Source organism: Trachypithecus francoisi, unplaced genomic scaffold (genome assembly GCF_009764315.1).
Source record: "Trachypithecus francoisi isolate TF-2019V2 unplaced genomic scaffold, Tfra_2.0 Lachesis_group16, whole genome shotgun sequence".
Classification (NCBI taxonomy): domain Eukaryota; kingdom Metazoa; phylum Chordata; class Mammalia; order Primates; family Cercopithecidae; genus Trachypithecus; species Trachypithecus francoisi.
In genome coordinates, this window is record NW_022681461.1 from 26,955,910 (window position 1) to 26,976,391 (window position 20,482).

At 39.5% G+C, this 20,482-nt stretch overlaps 1 protein-coding gene across 4 annotated transcripts in view; it reads left to right on the top strand.

Moving 5' to 3' along the window:
- Positions 1-20,482, top strand: part of TRPM3 (transient receptor potential cation channel subfamily M member 3) — a 332,704-nt gene that overhangs the window by 51,215 nt on the left and 261,007 nt on the right. Inside the window, exon 7 of one of the 4 annotated variants that reach the window (XM_033237111.1) lies at positions 7,860-7,934. The exons of the other annotated variants lie outside the window; for them this stretch is intronic. Within the exon in view, the coding sequence (XP_033093002.1) occupies positions 7,860-7,934 (75 nt within the window). The remainder of the gene's footprint in view (positions 1-7,859; positions 7,935-20,482) is intronic. 4 annotated transcript variants of the gene reach the window in all.

Consider the following 20,482-nt stretch of genomic DNA (forward strand, 5'->3'; position numbering starts at 1 on the left):
ATTATTTTGGAAATAGGCCGGAGGACTAATATAAATCTTAAGTGAATGAATACATTCATGAATCATGCTTTTCAAAAATTCACATTCCATTTCTGGTATATGTCTTTCGTTTCCCTGGACTATATAGTAAAAACCCTATATGTAGTAGTAGTTTTCTTTTGTTAAATTTTGAAGCCAGTTTGTCATGGGACTCTGACAGAGGTTATCTAACGAGCACCGCTGACGTCCTCAATACATTTACCAATATCTCTGACGCCAACACTGACGTTAATGTTGTGCACAACAAATGTTCTAAAAAGAGTTTAAGTGACTTGACCCGTTCACTTTATTATAAGAGATATAACACTTCCAAAAAGATACCAAAAATATTTTAGTAATGGCAACATGATTGAAATAAACATGTAGTTTCCTGGGAAACTCTTTTTAAAGATTATATATATGAATAAACAATATATAATAAATATGACATATTTATTCTTATTATGATGGTTAAGTAAGTCTCATTTCTTTGCATTTGTAGTAAATAAACAGAGACCAAGACTGGGTGGTCTGCAGTAGCACGGGGAGATAGGAAGATGACAAAAGGGAGGTATGATGTATGAGTTTCTAATGAGAATTTCTTCTGGGGAGCTTTCCATTTTAGAGTAACTTGTGTATTCATATAGTAAGAGATTAGATTGGCAGGAGATCTTCAGGTCTCTTACCCAGCACTGCCAACCTAGCATGACACTTTCCCCGCTGAGTCTCGATACAGTTCATAACCATATAGCCTTAGTTAGGACACAGGTCCTGCCTCAGTAACAGTGACTCAAACTAATAGATGCTTCAATGAGACAGGAGTTTTTCCTATTCATATGTTACTCTGAACATGAGGTCAGCTCTGATGTGGGTGCCTCACTCCTGTGAGGACTCAGTTCATCTCCTTTGCTCTGGCACTCCTTGTTTGCATGCTCCATGGGAGCCTACCGTCACATCTACATTCTGGCCAGAAGCAATCAGGAAAAAAGAGCAAGGCGAGGACCTACCCTTCCTTTCAAAGGCACGGTGAGGAAGTCACACACACCATTTTAGCTCACATCTTGTGTGTCAGTATTTTGTCACATGCTAACACCTTACTAAAAGGCGATTAGAAATATGTAGTCTTCATCCTGGACAAACACATAGCCAGCTAAAATCCTATCACTATGAAGGAAAGGAAGACTAGATATTGAGAGACAGATGGTCATTAAGAGTTGGCTGGAGTTGGCACATGAGATAAAATGTATCCGCCACTCATAAATAAGATATGTCTGTGTATTCTAATGTGCTCATTGAAGAACCTCACTCAAAAATAGCTCCTGCAGCTGCAAGTCATAGCTTGCCCTTTTGCTCTTTACCTGTGAGCTTTTTAGTGATAAGTCTTGCACTAGCTCTGGAAATCAGGTTGAGACAAACTGCCTACAAAAATATAGATTATTTGAGACCATCCTGGTTTAGTTAACTTTTTAAGTTAACAAACCTAAACAGATCCCCTTAGCCTCAAAATAATAATCGCATATGCAGCACCATGCATAATGCATCTGCATTCCCTAATGGATCCTTTATCACATATTTTGTTACACATCATTTGGTAACATTTTAAGTTCCAAAATATTAAAAATAAATAGAAGTGTTTCTATGACACTGTACTCTTGATGTTAATGCTTGTAAGATGAATCCTGGAAGATAATTCTAATGTCATCTACACATGCCAGTAACCTTGGCAGCAGGCAGTAAAATGGAGGTTGGCCAGCCTCTCAAATCCATCCTGGAAATAAAAAGGTTATAACTGGGTCTTGGCCCTCTTGGGGGAAAAGAACAAGAGACTTGTCCGGCCATCGTCTGACTCTGTTGAAACATTTTAGGAGACTCTGATGAGCAGATGAGTTTGTGAGGGATTTAAAGGATTCTTATACCAATTATCTAACTTGAAATTCTTATACTTGAATAACACCTAAGTGATAACTAATGATTTGGCAAGATACAGACAGTCCTGAAGGGCTCTTGAAACCTTCGGAATGCCAGTAAATATATAATTGAATGTGTTTGCTGACGACAATTATAAAAAGAGAATAACTAGCTAGAGTTCTCTTAATAAATAGTGAACTGGGTCACTTTGTTTTAGCGATCAAGATACACAGAATCCAACTCTAGTTAGTTTTTGTTTTTATAATTTTAGCTTGCATTATTCAATGAAACCTAAATGGTAGATCTATAGACAGCTGAGATTTCCTTTCCATCTTGTTAAGTGAACAAAGCCTAGGAGTAGCTGTTGTCTTAGATTTAGTGAAACCACAAGCAAGCACTTTGAAAATAAACCTTGCCTTTTCTCTCGCTATACTCTTGTAAAACAATTTCTTTTGTGTGTGTGTGTTTCATATTTATTAAATCCGTATTTGTGACAGGCACTTTTTAAAATACTAGGGACACAACATTGAGAGAGAGCGAGAGAACAAGAGAGAAAATGAGAGAGAGAGAGATCTCCTGTTAATATGGAGCTCACATTGTAGTGGAGATAAAAGATAAACTTTTCAATATATTATAGTACTAGAACTTAGCATTGCAAGTAGTAAAGAGAAAAAAGCAAATTCTTTTCTTTAGCATGATAAGATAAAATAATTTAGTCTGCTTTTTAGTTTTTGTTCATTTTTATTTTTTAATTAACAAGTAAAAATTGTGTGTGTGTATACATACATACATATATACGTATGTATGTATATATACACACACCTATATCAAAACATCATGTAATAGTAGAAACATATTAAGGTAACAGTATAACATGTATATAAGATTATAATAGTAATAGTATAACATAGTATATAGAGTAATAGTATACACATGATGATAAAACAATTTCTTGGCTCAGTTTCTGGCTTAACATCTTTTTCCTCCACCATTTCATAATATCAAACTCATATAGCTATTGTAACTTTTTCATTCACACAAGCTAAGTTTCAGTAGAAAAGTAAACTGAATGTTAAAAAAAAAAAAACCTTATTAGAAAATACAGCGAACAAATGCAAAAGACAAGTGGCAATGCAAAGAAAATATTCACAATAATGATAAAGAGCTAATTTCCATTATATGCCGAGAGTATCTACAAATCAAAAAGAAAAGTATTAAAATCCTTATAGGAAAGTGGGCAAAATCTATCCACAGGAAGATCATAGGAAAGAAAATACAAGTGCTCAACCTCATTCATAATTGAATAAATGAAAATTAAAACTATTTTTAACCTATCAAATTGGGAAAAGCCAAAGATTAAAAATATTGAGTGTCATTATGTATATAGAGAAATATGTACTCACACATTTATTGTGAGTGCATAAATAGGGCAATCTTATTTGGAAGACAATTTGGCTACCCCTATTAAATATGAAATGTATGTACCCTTTAGTCCCATAATTTTACTTCTAGGAATTCATTTTATATATGTTTACTACAATATTGTTTACAGTAATAAAATGGAAATAGCCTAAAGATTCATCAATAGGCAACTAAACAAATTATATGTCGACATATGGTGAAATACTCTGAAACTATTATGAATAATGTAGCAGCTCTGTTGGGCTTATATAGAAGATATTCTAGAGTATGATTTTTCTTTTCTCAAGTTAAAAGTTGTACAGCAGTACAACTGTATGTTCAGTGTAATCACATTATGTTATCTTAAAATTGCATATATATACTTATAAAAAAAAAAATACCTGAAAGGACACAGGTGAACATTGATTAGTTACAGTTTCCAGGGAGTGAGACTTGAGGTGGGGGAAAAAATACAGGGAGTTACATTTTTCACTTTATACCTTTAAAAATAGCTTGATGATGTTTTTTACAATGAGAAAATATTGCTTTTATAACAAAAAAAGAAAGGAAAGGAAGGGAGGGGAAGGGAAAGAGGAAGGGAAGGAGGAAGGGAGAGAGGGAAGGGAAGAAAACCTTTGAAAGCAGTCTATTCACAGGGCCTGGGCATTTCTCCCTCAAGGGTATGAATATCATTCTTGACCTGTAGGTCAAGTGCCCCCACAGCTGTGTTTGACATACCTTCTTTTCTCTTGCTCACTTCTGGCAATCCTCTACTCCTTTTAAAACAAAAGGAAAGAGTCAAGTCAGGAAACGTTAGAGAGGCTGGTTAAGGACATTGGAGAGAACAATATTCTCAAATCACATAGAAAGGATGTGTATAAAACTGATAAGACCAACGTAACAGATTTGATGCTTACATTTTATAATGGCTGAAATCAGAATCAAAATTACCTTCCCCCTTTAGGATTGGCGAATGACTAAAAGCCTAGGTGTATTCCCAATTCTTAGCTGTAACCAGATATCCTATTATATTGGAGATACTGAAAATGTCCCATGTTTACATCCACATCATGAGAACAATCTAGGGGAGCTAACATTGTCCATCGTGCTCTTTCATCATGTTCCTAGGCACCCCAAAGTCCAGCTCCCTTCCCCCAGTGTCCTACCACCCGTTATGGTGCAGCTCATTCACTGCTGGTTTCACGATCAATATTGTCTGTGTGCTCACCATGAAAAACGTGCTTCTCTCTGTACTCCACCCCACTGTACTTCTAAGACACCTCATAAGGAAGCTAAATACATGTCAAAGTTCTTCAGCCTTTTAAGATATGGCAAAAATAAGAACTCAAACTATCTGTCATTTAAAATAAATTGTGACTATTCTCTGTTATATTTTCTCTTGACAGTAGTTTTTTTTTTGTTTTTTTTTTTTTTGAGAGGAGTCTCGCTCTGTCGCCCAGGCTGGAGTGCAGTGGCGCCATCTCCACTCACTGCAAGCTCCGCCTCCTGGGTTCACGCCATTCTCCTGCTTCAGCCTCCCAAGTAGCAGGGACCACAGGCGCCCACCACCACACCCGGCTAATTTTTTGTATTTTTAGTAGAGACGGGGTTTCACCGTATTAGCCAAAATGGTCTCGATCTCCTGACCTCGTGATCCGCCCGTCTCGGCCTCCCAAAATGTTGGGATTACAGGCGTGAGCCACCACTCCCGGCCGACAATACTTTTTATTAAGCGCTTTCTCTACTGTATTTGCTTGTGCATCTGTAATGCTCAGGGCACTGTAGGGGTAGCAAGATAAATAAGGTATAGCTGTATACTTGAAGAGCTTAGTCTTACAAATAAGTTAATAATAACTAGTGTTGATTGAGTGCTATTCTAAACAATGTATAAAAAATAACTGATTTAGTCCTTATGACAACCCTTAAGGGGATACCTTTATTACTTCCATTTACCAGTGAGAAAATGAAGCACAGAGGCACAAGGTCAGACCGCTAGTAAACAGCAGACTCAAGAAGTATGCATCTTAGCCCATGCCTCAGCCACTGTGCTCGATAGCCTCTCTGTATGCAAAGAGCTGCGTTATAAAGCAGCAAGTGGTTTTTTTTTTTTCTAAATTTTATGTTAGATTCAGGAGGTGCATGTACAAGTTTGTTACAAGAGTATATTGCATGATGCTGAGGTTTGGGCTTCTGTTGATCCCATCACCCCAGATAATGAACACAGTGCTCCATAAGACGATTTTCAGCCCTTGCCTCCTTTTGGAGTCCCTAGTGTCTATTGTTTCTGTCTTTATGTTTGTGTGCACCCAAGATTTAGCTCCCACTTACAAGTGAGAACTTGTGATATTTGGTTTTCCGTTTTTATGTTAATTTGCCTAAGATAATGACTCCAACTTCAACTATATCCGTGTTGCTACAAAGGACATGATGATTTTATTCTTTTTTATGACTGCATAGTATTCCATGGTGTATATGTATCACATTTTCTTTATCCAGTCCACCACTGATGAGCACCCGGGTTGATTCCACGTATTTGCTATTGTGAGTAGGGCAAAGCAGTAGACGCTAAGTGCCTTTTAGTAATACAAAGTGCTATAGGAATTCAGACAATGAGCATCACTTAGTTCATTGCTTTCATCTTGCAGATAGGAAACCCACTTGTGAAAAATCACAGTCACATGTTCTGACTAAATTCATTATGTGAATTACCTTGGCAGAGCTTTTATCTGAACCTGAACTGTACACTCCTAGTCTGCTCTTCTTTGCCCAGCCTTGTGTCACTACCTTAGTTTTACTTTTTATTCCTAATTTTCCCCCTTAAGACCATTTTTTTTTCTATTGTGTCCTGAAGGGTAATTAAGAAAATCTTGAGGCAATTTGGGACATAACACATACCTGCCATCCAGAGATTTCCATTTTTAACCATATTACCACTAATCTCACCCTGCTTGACCTTCACTAAAGTGTTACTTAATTTTTTGTTCATTAGGGTTTGATAATCGAGAAAAATAAGCTGAAAATACCAGCATGCTATTCACTCTGCAGGAAAGACATAGCGAAGCCAATGTTGTGCTTGGTTCCATAAACAAGTGCTTATGCTAAATTTCCTGGAGGGTTTGTGGTGTTGTCTATTTGAAGCTTTGCTGATAGTATTAAGCCAGCGGTCTAATTGCCATACACAGTGGTAGAATGGCCTGGGGAGTATGTGCTTAAAAGCCGAATTTATGTACTCAGAAACACACTAATTAGGAACTTTCTGGAAAATGTACAGTAGTTGCTCTTGGTTGGCCATTTTACAAACTATTGAGAATCCAGAGGAACCAACCCTTAGAGTCTGTGCTTCAAGGGATATTGCTTTGCATTTTCCCCAGTGAGTACATTCTTATGAGAAGGCCACTTTGCCAGGGTATGGGCGCTGACATATAACCAAGTGATGTTGATGTTTCATGAAAAGTGGGTGAGTACCTACATGCCTCTCACCAGCCAGCTACCAGCTGCCAAACTCCTACCTCCCAATATTTGCCACAAGTGAGGTTGCTGTCGAAGTCTAGCTTGATCCTAGGAAGCTAGGGTCTAGAGACCTACCTTGAGGATTTGGGGTCTTCCCTTAATGCTGTTTCTAAGGAAGGAACAAAAGGAAGGCAGAGCAGAGCTGTTCATACTCATGGGGCCCTCCTCTGAGGGCATCTGACCAAAGGCTAGCTTGCTTAGCAACTCCAGAAATATGATATGACCATTAAATTTATCTCCCAGTTTGGGAAAGAATAACCAAATTGGTAGGAAACCTGCCAATTATACTGAAATGGTTTTGATGATTTTTTTGGAAGATATGTAGATATAGTCATAGATGTAGATATCATTTATATCTATACCTTGGCCAGAGAGAGAAAGAGGAATCAGTCCAATAGATAATATTATGCATGTTGAGTAACATGTTAGCTTTGTTTCAATTCCTCTTTTAAAAAGAAAAGAAAAGAAACTGGGTAGATTAGCCTCTAAATGGATAGTTCTTTTAAGTCAAAAGTAGGTAAACACTTGAAACTGGAACACGTATTTCTCCAGAAATCAGGAAAATGTTATTAAAAGGAGAGAAGGAAAGAATTGAATTCCTATCCTCTCCTGGAAAACACAGAATTGGAAGATTCATAATTATCATTATAATTAATGTAACAACAACTAAGATTTCTTGAGGTTTTACTAAGTTCTAAGCATCAGTACAAGCACTTATAACAGATATTAACTCATTTGACCCTTTCCACACCACAACAGCTATCTAGGCTGGAAAAGAATAAAGAATGATACTTCCTCCAGCAAAGGGCTATGATTTTTAAGGACCTGTCCCGTTGAAGGAGTGGTGAGACAAGATATAACTGGTACAGAAGGGCTGGGTGATGCTCTACATAGGTTTCACTGTGCAACTTGAGTTGACATCACATATATACATTTATATAAATTGGGTAATCCATCTGCTTTAATAAAATGTGTATGCAACCATAGGGTGTAGAAATGTCAAAGATTTTGTTTTTTGACAGGATGCCTGCCGTTTTTCTCTCTTGACTCCCGCTTGTTTTATTCATTTTGGGGTAGTTGCCAATTAGACTCAGTTGGTAAGTATAATTAACGGAAAATGTGAATTTCTTCTTAAACTCCAAGAAATTAACTACAGAGGTCTTCATTTCCTTTACAATTTCCTAACAATATCACTCCCTACGACTGCTGTTTTATCTCTATCTCTTCTGACATTCAACCACATCAGAAATTAATTACTACCTATCATTTATCATCCTAAAGATACCATATAGGACAGCTTGACAGCACTACTGCAACACTACTAGGAGGGAATAAGCATTTATTTAGGTTCCAAGTACTATGCTAGGCATTTTCATATATGCTATCTCTTTTAATACTCACAAAAACCCTTCAAGATAGGGATTATTATCTTCCTTTTATACAGGTGAAGAAATGGCACCTCCAAGAGGTTAAGCCCTTGCCTTAAATCTGATTAGTGGGACAGCTGGGTGCAAACCTAGGCTGACATAATTCCAAAACACTTTCTCCTTTCATCCTGTACATGGAAGCATTATCTCATTAAAAAGAAAGGCTCCCCTAAAGTTTTGTTACCTTGGAGAGTTTGAGGGTCATTATTTCATTCAGCAACTGTTCTGAGCACCAACTCTTTGCCAAATACAGGTTGAGCATTGATTCAGTTGGAATGAGTCATCAAGCAAAACTTTGGGAAGAAGATGGTGGTTAGTTGCAAGATGGTAGAGAAACAACATTAGGAAGAAATACAACAGGGTGATGGAGAGGAGCGTGGGGATGGAGGCAAGCAGAGGACCTCCTGATCATGAACCCATAGGTCAGGGTGATGGAGAGAAGGGTGGGGGTAGAGGCAAGCAGAAGACCTCCTGATCATGTACCCATAGGATAGGGTGATGGAGAGGAGCATGGGGATGGAGGCAAGCAGAGGACCTCCTGATCATGAACCCATAGGTCAGGGTGATGGAGAGAAGGGTGGGGGTAGAGGCAAGCAGAGGACCTCCTGATCGTGTACCCATGGCTACAGTCTTTCTTCATGTGACTCGTGGACTTCCCTTTGTCATCCTATGCCTGAGAATATATGAAGGAGGCTGGGAAGGCAAAGGGACGTTCAATTGTCATCACTGGCATCTTTTTTGATCATTGCACCATCATCAAAGGCATTGGGATAACCATGACATGAAAATTTCCATCATTGGGCCCATAACTGTCCCATGAGAGAGATTAGAAACACTGTATGTTAAAGGTCATAGTAGAACTTCATCCAGGGAGCTCTTGAATTAGGAAGGAGTGAAATATACTCTCAAAGACTAATAGTTCTGGGTCCAAACCATGTAACTTGAAAAGAAAGTGAAGATTCCCCTGGACTGATTACACATACTGTCATACATCGCTTAACGATGGGGATACTGTATCCTCAGAAATGAATCATTAGGTGATTTTGTCACTAACATCATAGAGTGTACTTATACAAACCTGGATGGTATAACCTACTACACACCTAGGCTATATGGTATAGCCTATTGCTTGTAGGCTACAAACCTGTATAGCCTGTTACTATGTGGTAGTGAATACTGTAGGCAATTGTAACACAATGGTAAGTATTTGTGTATCTAAACATAGAAAACACACAGTAAAAACATTGTATAAAAGATACAAATAGTATGCCTTAATAGGGCACTTACCATGAATGGTGCTTGCAAGACTGAAAGTTGCTCCGGGTGAGTCACTGAGTGAGTGCTAGAATATTTTTGTACACTACTGTAAACTTTATAAACACTACATAATTAGGCTATACTACATTTATTTTTTAAGTTTTATTCAGAACTAAATTAACCTTAGCTGACTGTAACTTTTTTACTTTGTAAACTTTTTAATTTTTTTAAACTTTTTGGCTATTTTGCAATAACACTTAGCTTAAAACATAAGCACATTATACAGTTATACACAAATATTTTCTTCATTTGCTGATTCTATGAGCTTTTATCTGTTCTTAAAATTTTTTATCTTTTTATTTTTTAAACTTTTTTCTTAAACATGAAGACACAAACACACTCATTAAACTAGGCCTGCACAGTGTCAGGATCATCAAGATGTCGCTAGGTGATAGGATTTTTCCAGCTCTATTATTACCTTATGGGACCACCATTGTATTTGTGGTCTGTCATTGACCGAAGTGTCGTTGTGCAACACATGACTGTATATCAAGAACATCTTATTTCCTTCTGTGGGTGCTATAATCTGTTCAGCCCAATCACGCAAACTTTCTACTGCCTCAAACAGTCAAGGGAAAGGCCTTCCAAACCACAAATGCCAAATTGATGATTAGTTCACTTTAGACTGTAATGACGTCGTTTTTCAGGTGCTCTCAAGTAAACATGTTTAAAGCTTTCCCCGCCTTTTAGAGGGTCTTCCCTCTAAGGAATAATTTGTGTGGAGAAAACAACACAAGCTATATCCCTGCTTTTTCATTTTATGAAACGACTTGACACAGTTGGCTGTGTCACTGAAATATTTGTCATGCTTGTTAATGAAAAGTTACTTTGTCAATAAAGATCATAATGAAGCCAAAAAAATAACTTTGAGGGAACAGAACAAATTTGAGTGAAACTGGTTTCTTGGTATTGGCTTGTCATGTTTATCTCACCCATTTTCCTATTCAAGCTAAAGACCTCCCTTTTTTCAGCAAAGAGACTTTTCTACATTGGAATTAGTTGTTCAGGGACTGGGATAGTTCCTGTAAACAAGTAGGTCTGAATAGGAGAGCTGTCCACCATTCTAAGACTTCTTAGACACTTTTACATTCAGGGAAGAATTTTGAGCTCTCTTTTCAGATTAGAAAGAGTTGGGTCGCAAATGTTTGCCTGGCATTTTGGTCTCAAAGTCAGCAAAGTTTACTGTTGGTGGTTAGATACAATAGGTTCCTAGCATAACATAGAATCCTGTTATCTTGATGGAACCCAATATCTTCCTTATTTCATTGCTAACTACCTTTCATATTTTTCATCTGATTTTATAGCTTCTTCTCCTAACGTAACACCGTGTAGATCTTATGTCCCACCCATTTCAAGATACTTGCGGTTTCCCTTAAATGATATACCCTACTGGATGTGGTTTTGTCTCTTTCTGACATTTGCTAAAATTTCATTCTCTTCTCACTCTGACTTCCTGGCCAAAACCTACATTTCTTCTAAGTCTCAGATTAAAAATCATCTCTTCTCTGTAATCTTATCAGAACTCCCATCCCTCCAACTCATTCCCTGGTATCCTCCTGGGCCCACATTCACCTCATCCTCCATGCTCTTGCTGCACTCTATATCAGCCTCTCCCACATACAGCTCCTTTTGGTAGAATGGAGCCTTCATAGTCTCCCATCTACCTTCACAGTCTCCCATCTTCTGTAGACTGTGAGATCCTATAGAGCACAGCCTGTGTGTTATTCATTGTTGTCATTCTGAAAACCTTGCATAGTGCCTAGCCTATGCAAGTAGGTGCTCAATAAATTGTTATAAGCATCACTATTTGATTTCCCTGGCTTTATTTTTAGCTGTGATTTCCAACCTGACACAAAGATGTAATAGAAGGGATTAGATACTAAAAAGCTATTAAAAAAAAAAAAGGACAAATCATAAAACACTAATGACATAGGAAGGCTCGGGAGAAATAAATAACCACATGTACAGGCAAAGACCATCATGCATACTTCCAATTCATGGGCATAAAAGCATTTAGTCTGAGAAAGTTGACTGTGTTCCTGTTGAATCATGATTGTTAAATCATTTTTATCTTATGAATTTAGAGAGTCTAATGATATATATTTTACAGCAGTCAGTGTACCATGGCCTCAGTATTTCCATTTCCATGGAAAAAGAAATAACTATTGATTTTCCTCCGTTTATTCAAAAATGATAATTGCCCATGGTTGCTTTTCAGTCCAGATTAGGATCATTCCATTCAGTAGGAAAGGATGCTAACTTTAGAAAGTTAGACACACATAAAATTAATGGGAAAACTTACGCTGACCAAGCACTTTTCTGCCATGATCAACAGTTTTATAGCGAGATATATTTAGGGAAGATAAGGTGTTTCATTCCCTGGGGATCTTAAAGAAAAGCAAGCTGAGATTTTAATTTGCTTGAGATAATCATCTTAAAACCAGGGACTTTATCATAGGACCCTTCAAAGTCTCTTCTTAGGATTTATAATTATTTGTCTGTCTCTTCAAAGTATTATTTAGATCATGTCAAGTCATTGAAACTAATAGATGTAAAACTGAAGAATCATTCATATAGGCTTGGGAAATGATTGTAAATAGTGCTCCCAGATGTCACTAATAAAGTTGTCATAGTTGTCGTAGCTGTTAACAGAATAGAAACTTTTTTTTTTTTTTTTTGCGACAGAGTCTCACTCTGTTGCCCAGCTGGAGTGCAGTGGCACGATCTCAGCTCACTGCAACCTCCGCCTCCCGGGTTCAAGCGAATCTTCTGCCTCAGCCTCCCGAGTAGCTGGGACTACAGGCGTGCACCACCACGACCAGCTAATTTTTGTATTTGTAGTAGAGACAGGGTTTCACCATATTGACCAGGCTGGTCTCAAACTCCTTACCTTGTGATCCGCCTGCCTCAGCCTCCCAAAGTGCTGGGATTACAGGCGTGAGCCACCATCACTGGCCAAAAACTTTTTAACCTTGAACCCTCAGCTCAAGATCATAAACCCCTGAGGCAAAGGAGGAAAATAGAGATTTTATGCCCTAAAATGGCCAAATAAGGAAACAGTTGATTTTTTTTTTTTTTCTTTTTTGGCACCCATAGCTGAAACAAACAGCTCTTCTCCTCATGAACAGGCTGTTCTCGTTCTGTGTTGGAGGCCAGGTTTCAAAGCGGCATAATGAGTTTCACGTGCTACAGCCCAGCAGGCAAACATTCAAGTCCCAAATCGCAGGCAGAGGAAGCAAGAACTCTCATTGGCTAAGGAGCCTTGGCATCTCTGGGTTCACATGGGGTACTGGGCAATTCCTGCTGGAACGAGGCAGGGTGAACAAACAGGTGTGCCTGTGCTAAAACAGGGAGGAAAAGATTGAAGAGTCAGCTTTTCTGGTCATCAAACAAATCTGAGCTGAGCCCTTCCTCATTAGCAGCATTTCTTCCACCCAGAGGGAGAACAGAGGAAGTGCACACTGACTCTGGTGCATGATAGAATTTATAATAAAATCCTGCGGGAGGCTGAGAAATGAGCTGCAATTAAACATGGCGCGCCCACATGAAGAGTTTGGGGAGAAGTAGAAAGTTCACTTTATCTTTATATTTCCATTCTTAGATTCTATTTTTGCACATGTAAAGCAGGATTTGTTTTCTTTTGTTTATTTTTTTTCATTATTCAAGTAATAAGAACTCTTATAGGGTGTATGCATTATTGTTCATAAACTTAGGTATGTAGGAAATGTCACTTGGTAAACTTTTTTTTTTTATTCAAATAAACCCAATTCCAAGACCCTTTCCACCTCGTTTTTGGTAAAGTCAATCTTAAGCTTTTTTAGGTCTCTTGGTCTGTCTCTGTCTTTCTCTCTCTCTCTCTCCCCCCCTCCATACCACTGCCCCCATCTCTCCCTCACCCCACCCTTCTCCTTCCTCTGCCTCTCTTCTCTCTCTCTTTCATGATCATGCTCCTTCTCTCGTGCTTACAGAGTACTTGGAATGTTAAGAAAGAGCCTTTTAACTTTTGTCAGCCGAAGTAACCACTGATAAAATAATTGTCTATGCTTGCTTGATCTCTGCAAAGTGGGTTGCTCTGGAACTCCCATGCCAAAGTAAAGCCAGTGGGACCCTGGCTGCAGCTGGCATCACTGACCAGCAGGGTTCAGCAGCCTCAGGTTCAGCATGCCACAGTGGACTTCACAGCAGTCCCCCTAAGACAAGTTGCCTGCGTAATTCCTGCCTTTACGGAGCTTGCATTTGCAGGGAAGGAGATAGAAAATAAGCAAAATATATAGTGTATTGAATAGTGATAAGGGCTAAGGAGAGATAGAAAGCAGAGAAGGGAGTGCAGAGTAGGAGCCGAAATTTCAAATGGAGTCATGGGGAGGATCAGGGGAGAAGGGAAGGGAAGGGGAGGAAGGGCAACCAAGAACTGAGTTTGGGGACAGACTTACTGTCAGACGTCAGGTAGGCAAGGAGGAACTAGCAAAAAAGAGGAAGAAGGAGCAGCTAGTGAGGTAAGAGAGAAACTGGGAGAGAGAACTGAAGGGGAGAAAATGGAATTTTCTTTAACCCTTGTAAGTTTGTAGCTGAGACAAACCTCTGTAACAAAATAATGAGAGAAAAAGAGAAAAACAAACTATTAACACATGCAGTTCACATCACGTAGGGAATGTATTCAAAAGCAGTGGTTTAGAAGTCTACTTACATAGTATATCCAACAAAGAAAAATAGTTTTTTGGGTGTTTGTTTGTTTGTTTGAGATGGAGTCTTTCTCTGTTGCCCAGAGGTGCGATCTCGGCTCAGTGGAACTTCCGCCTCCTGAGTTCAAGGGATTCTCCTGCCTTAGCCTCCTAAATAGCTGGGGTTACAGGTGCCTGCCACCATACCCAGTTAATTTTTTTTTTTTTTTTTGGTAGAACTAGGGTTTTGCCATGTTGGCCAGGCTGATCTCGAACTAGTGGACTCGAGTGATCTGCCCACTTCAGCCTCCCAAAGTGTTGAGATTACAGGCGTGAGGCACCGCGCCTGGCCAGAACAGTACATTTGGAGAAAGTGACAAGGCAAAGAGGAAGGCAGTCCCTAGGCTCCCAGAGATGGGAAAATGTGGGAAGGTAAATTGATAGGGAGTAAAATGTCCTCACTCTAGCTCCTCTCTGAGGTGATAAAGGTCTGTTCAAAGAGAACTTCTATCTTGTTTTCAGGTGGGAGAGGTGGGAGTGAGGAAGGTAGAAAGACCTTTTGTCTTCATAATTCTGCTTTTAGGTAAACAGAGGCAAGGCAGAATCTCTCCAGGAATTGTTGTGGCTTGCTATAGGTAAGAAAGGGGAGCTCAGGCAGCCCTTTCTACAATTTAAAAAAATTATATCATAAAAATATTTATGTCAAAGAGGCATATTTTAGAATGGAATATTCTGGTTTCCTTCAACACTGTCTGGAAGCCAAAGTGAACAGTGTGTTTCCAAGAGGAAGGAATGAAATGGCCAACTGGGTCAAATGCTACTGACAGGCCAGGCAGGAAGAGACCTGGGGACTGACTGTCAGGGATGCTGCGAGTCCCTTCTTCCCTCTTGTTCAAGGTTCAGATGATTTCTTCCACATCTCATCTGCTCTCACTTCTCCCCCATCAAAGACACTTGCCCTCCTCTTCTTCCCCTTCAGAAAATTAGTAGACTTAGGACTTTTTTTTTTCCCCCCACAAAAGTTCTGCAGGCAAGTTCTGTTCTCTAGCATCTCTGGCCAGCAACACAAACCTCTCCTGAGACTAGACACCCCAGTGGCCTCTTTTGAAATGAGAAGAAGGAAAAACAAATGGAAAACAAAATCGGAATTAATTAACAACTCAATAAATTAGCCCGCTACACAGAAAAGATATTCTTTACTTTTAGGCAAAGCACCAAATAGTAAAGGTACTAAATATATAGCTAGGCAATTTTTACTAGTGCAGTGAAACCCCTGTTAAAATAGGGTAAAATCGTAGCGTGTTTGTTTTCAAATAGTCCCAAACAGCTAGTTTTAGGGACTGAATTGCAAGAACAGGGCATGTCTCACACTCTTTGCCTCTATAATAAGAGTGCTTATTGTATCAATCCTCTACAACCAAAATAGGCATCAAAGATTGGCTTATACAGCCAGATTTCCAACTTGGTTAGTTTCTCGTTGATCACAGGCACACTCAGGCTTAACATATGTTTCCTTATGTAATTTATCACATTAAACCCAGAGGTGAACAAACTGCAACTAGTGGGCCAAATCCAGCCTGCCGTCGTCTGTTTTTGTAAGTAAAGCTTTACTGCAACATAGTCACTATAACTACAGAGTTGAGTAGTTACAACAGAGTCCATCTGGCCTGAAAGCTGAAAATATTTGCTATTTGACCCGTTACAGAAAAAAAATTGCTGATGCCTGGTTTAGACTTTAAAATAGACTTCTGGAAAAAACATTGTTCATGGTTATTTCGATCTCATTCCATGGACTTTTGCATTCATTTGCTCCAGGAAGCACATGTTAGATTTCACTTCTTTTCACAGGCAAAAATCTCCTTTCCCTGCTGCTTTAGGCGGGGGCACTGGTTCTCAAAGTATGGGTCCTGGGACCATCAACAATAGCATCACTTGGAAACTTCCTTGAAATGCACATTCTCAGGTCTTATTCTAGACCTGCTGATCAGAAGCCCTGGAGGTGGGGTCTAGCAGTGTGTGTGTTTTAATCGCTCCTCCTTCAGGGAATTCTGATGCACACTAAAATTGAGAGACATTTGAAGAGGAGATTTCTACACACCCCTTTATTGGGATAATTTTCAATGAATGAATTAGTTTTTGCACATTAGAATCGGGGTTTTAAAAGAAGTCCTTAAAGTGCCACTCTCTTATTTATAACATTAAGATAGTCTACTTTCTACAATAATGGTATTAGCCCCTATTGTGGCAATCAAATAGATCCTTTGGTGGCAGCAGTAGAAAGAAGCAAGTAACTGTTTCACAGACAGGACAAAGTAGGATATGGGGTTAAATACTCCAGTGAGTAAGAGCCCAAAGCACCCATTGCCTGTCTCTAGGCCATGACTGTCTCCTGATTCCTCATCATCTCATTTCTGGATGGGGCATTCATTTATAAGAGAGAAAAGTAGAAGGGATTTATTTCCAGCACCATCAAGGATATGCTAGAACATGAAAAAAAAGTCAATTTATATTTTCCCCTTATAAGATTTATGCAGGTGCTGCTATATTGCGGCTGTTTTCCTTTGCTTAATGATCTAATCCTTCCCTGGAGCTTCATTTCCATGTAGCTAGAGAAAGAAATAGCTCTGTTAATGAACAGCTGTGATTTAGAGCGAGAAACTTGATCCCAGGAAACAGGAAGGGGCAACAGTGAGCCTTGGCCCTTTGAAGCCAGAAAGAGAAGGAACAATGAACAAACACGGGTCCCTTTTTAAATATTTGAGATTTATATCTGTATTGAAAAGCTACCAGAAGCCAGTTTGAGACCCAAAGGTATGAGCAAGGTAGAGTGACTGTATATACTGGCTTGTTCAGGATTAAATAACTCTAGTTTATACCTTTCATCCCTGAGTAATTATTAATAATGACCCCTTTACTTGCACGTATGTCCTGATTGTATGACAAATTCGATGGTCACCTCAGTGAGAGACAACTCAGTAGAGCATCAAGAATTCAGACTGTAGGTTTCCTGACAGGACTTTGCTTGAAACCCATTTCTGACACTTATTAGTTGTGTCCATTTTGCAATTTACCCTGTATGCCTCAGTTTCCTTAACTGTCAAGTGGAAATGACAATACAGTCGACCCTTGAACAATGCTGCCCTTAGAGCGTTCGTCAAAAATCCGTGCATAACTTTCGACTTCTCAAAACAAATGCCATCAATCGCCCACTGTTGATCAGACATCTTATCTATAACATAAACCACCAATTAACACATATTTTGTATATTACATACTGTATTCTTACAATAAAGTGAGCTAAAGAAAATCATATTAAGAAAACCATAAGGAAGAGGAAAAGAAAATACATTACTCTTCGCAAAGTAGAAGTGGGCATCATGAAGGTCTTCATCCTCATCATCTTCATATTGAGTAGGCTGAGAAGAAAGAAGAAGAGGAGGGGTTGGTCTTGCTGCCTCAAGAAGTGGCAGAGGTAGAAGAAAATCTACATATAAGTGGCCCCATGCAGTTCAAACCCATGTTGTTCAAGGGTCCACTATATCTCTATCAGAAGGTTGTTGAGCAGATTAAGATATGCAGCCCACCTGGCTGAGTGCCTGACACCTGGCCAGTGCTCAGCAATGGCTACTTCTCCTTAGGGAGAGAGAATAACATTAATTTATTCAGAATAATTACTCTGGGATGACAGGTATAAACTATCTATATTCAATTGGCCCAGTGGACTTCATTACATTAAATCATCCACTACAACCCAGAAATTCACAAGCAACTTTGTTTTTAGTTCCATTTGTCATGAGCTTTTTGAACATGCTGCCATGTTGCAGTTGTTTTTTGTTTCTAAGATGCATAAATTAAGGACTTCAAGAAAAAATTGTCTTTCAGAGAAAGTAATATTTGTAGTTGAAAAAAAAAAGTTTATGTTCAGAGTTGAACCAGAGGTTCAACTTTGTTCAGTGCTGCTGCAAAGCGAATGTCAGAAACAGAAATGACTGCATTGCAGTTCATGGTGTTGGAGTTTGGAGAGACCCAGTAAACTGTATCCCACTCTTGACTGGATACAATCAAGTATCAAGCCTTCAAACTGAGAGCTAGACACCACAGTCAGGCAGGTGGAGATCAAAATATCATTTTTATGAATGAAGAAGTTGTTGGAATCAATGACTGACTGTGAGGGTCAGATGGATTTGCTGGCCTGCCTCCGCTCCAGGAAACCCCACCAGAGAAGAAAGATTGGTCTGTAGCAGACATTTTGTACCAAGATGATTGATTGGCACTGGTCCCTGGAGGGAAAGGAAGAAATAAGTTAATTTTCCCATTACTGCAGGATTAGCTCTATCCAATCAAGAAACACAATAGTCACCACCAATCAGGTTATTCAATTCTATATGTGGAGAGAAGTAAAGGAAAGACAAGAGGCTAGATGTGCCATTCTAATGGAGCTCCCTGCACATGGAAACAAGGAGGGAACTCCTTTTCCAGAGGAAAGAAGGTTCCCCACAATGTTGTCACCCATATTTCTCACTGAGGATTTAGTCACAGTGAAGATTGGATCAGATTAGACTTCACAAGTTATTTTTCACAAAAGATGCCCAGATAATCGAGTAACAATTTATCACTTTTCCCAACTGTGGATCAGAAATTGGATGAAATACCATTACTAGATCCAGAGGAATCACTGCCTTTCCTTTGTCTCATGTATGATAATGGTTACTTTAATGACCTTGGTGGTGAATGAAGGGTCATGCCTAGCTTACAGCATTTGAGCTGTGAAAACATACCAATCCCCTCAGTAGGAACAGAATTAGGTTTCCATTTCAGCATATAGTTCCTGTTCATTTCAGCTGGAGGAAATCATAGCTTTATAGACATCCTTCCAGCAAGGGGAAGAATGTAAACCGTTGTTAATGTTTTCTCCCTGGTGGCCGAGCTACTTTGTCACTTTAGCTGGGTTCAATTCTGAGAAAGAGTGAGACTTCAATTTAAAAGTGCGGGACAGCTGAATTGAAATTGCCTGTTCAAGTCCCTAAGAATCTGGGCTCTTTCAGATGTAATCCAGATGGACAGGTGAAATGCAAACACCCACCCAAAGCACTCAGCATGTTCTTCTCTAGGTCTCTGACCACTGCTGAGACCCCGTAGTTAAGGCCTGTAAAAGGACACCATGAGGCCACCCAGTTGGCTGTCGTCTCCATTTTGGCAGGATACCTTCCGACAGTGTTGAGGTATGACAGGCAACCCCTTCATGATTACCACGTTACTCCCGTCCCTTTATCTCTTCTAGTCCTAAGGTATGATCCTAAGCATTGTACCTTTTTATTTTTGTTTTATTTCACAAGCATGTATTTAAACTACCTTTTGAGTGTGAGGCACTGTAAGAACCAGAATGTTACCTGAGAGGGCTGGGGAGTCTGTCAGAATGAGTTTACTTACAGTTAAGTGGAGGAAGTTCTCCTTAAAGCAAGGCAGAATACAGTAATCACCAAAAGACATTCTTTTTTTTTTTTTTTTTTTTTTTTTTGAGACGGAGTCTCGCTCTGTCGCCCAGGCTGGAGTGCAGTGGCCAGATCTCGGCTCACTGCAAGCTGCGCCTCCCGGGTTTACGCCATTCTCCTGCCTCAGCCTCCCGAGTAGCTGGGACTACAGGCGCCCGCCATCTCGCCCGGCTAGTTTTTTTGCAGTTTTTAGTAGAGACGGGGTTTCACAAGACTTACCTGGCAGGGGAGATACCATGATCACGAAGACATTCTTTTTAAAAAATGGGATCATAAAGTAAGGAGTAATTAATACCTGCTGAGGAAGTTAGGAAGGGCCTCAGGAACTGGTAACATCTGAACTATGCAGTTTGACTTAGGGGTCTCTGAGGGGTTAAATAGTACCCCCAGGGGCCCAGGCATGGTGGTTCACACCTGTAATCCCAAAACTTTGAGAGGTCAAGACAGGCAGATCACTTGAGCCCAGGAGTTCTAGACCAGCCTGGGCAACATGGCAAAACTCTGTCTCTACATAAAATACAGAAATTAGCTGGGTGTGGTGGTGCCTGCCTGTGGTCTTAGCTACTCTGTAGGCTGATGTTGGAGGATCGGTTGAGCCTGGGAAGTCAAGGTGGCAGTGAGCCAAGATCATGCCACTGCACTCCAACCTGGGTGATGGAGTGAGACCCTATCTCAAGAAATAAAGAAAGAAAGAAATAGTATCCCTTTTCAGCATCCAAGTTCTGACCAATTCGAGAAATAAAAGAAG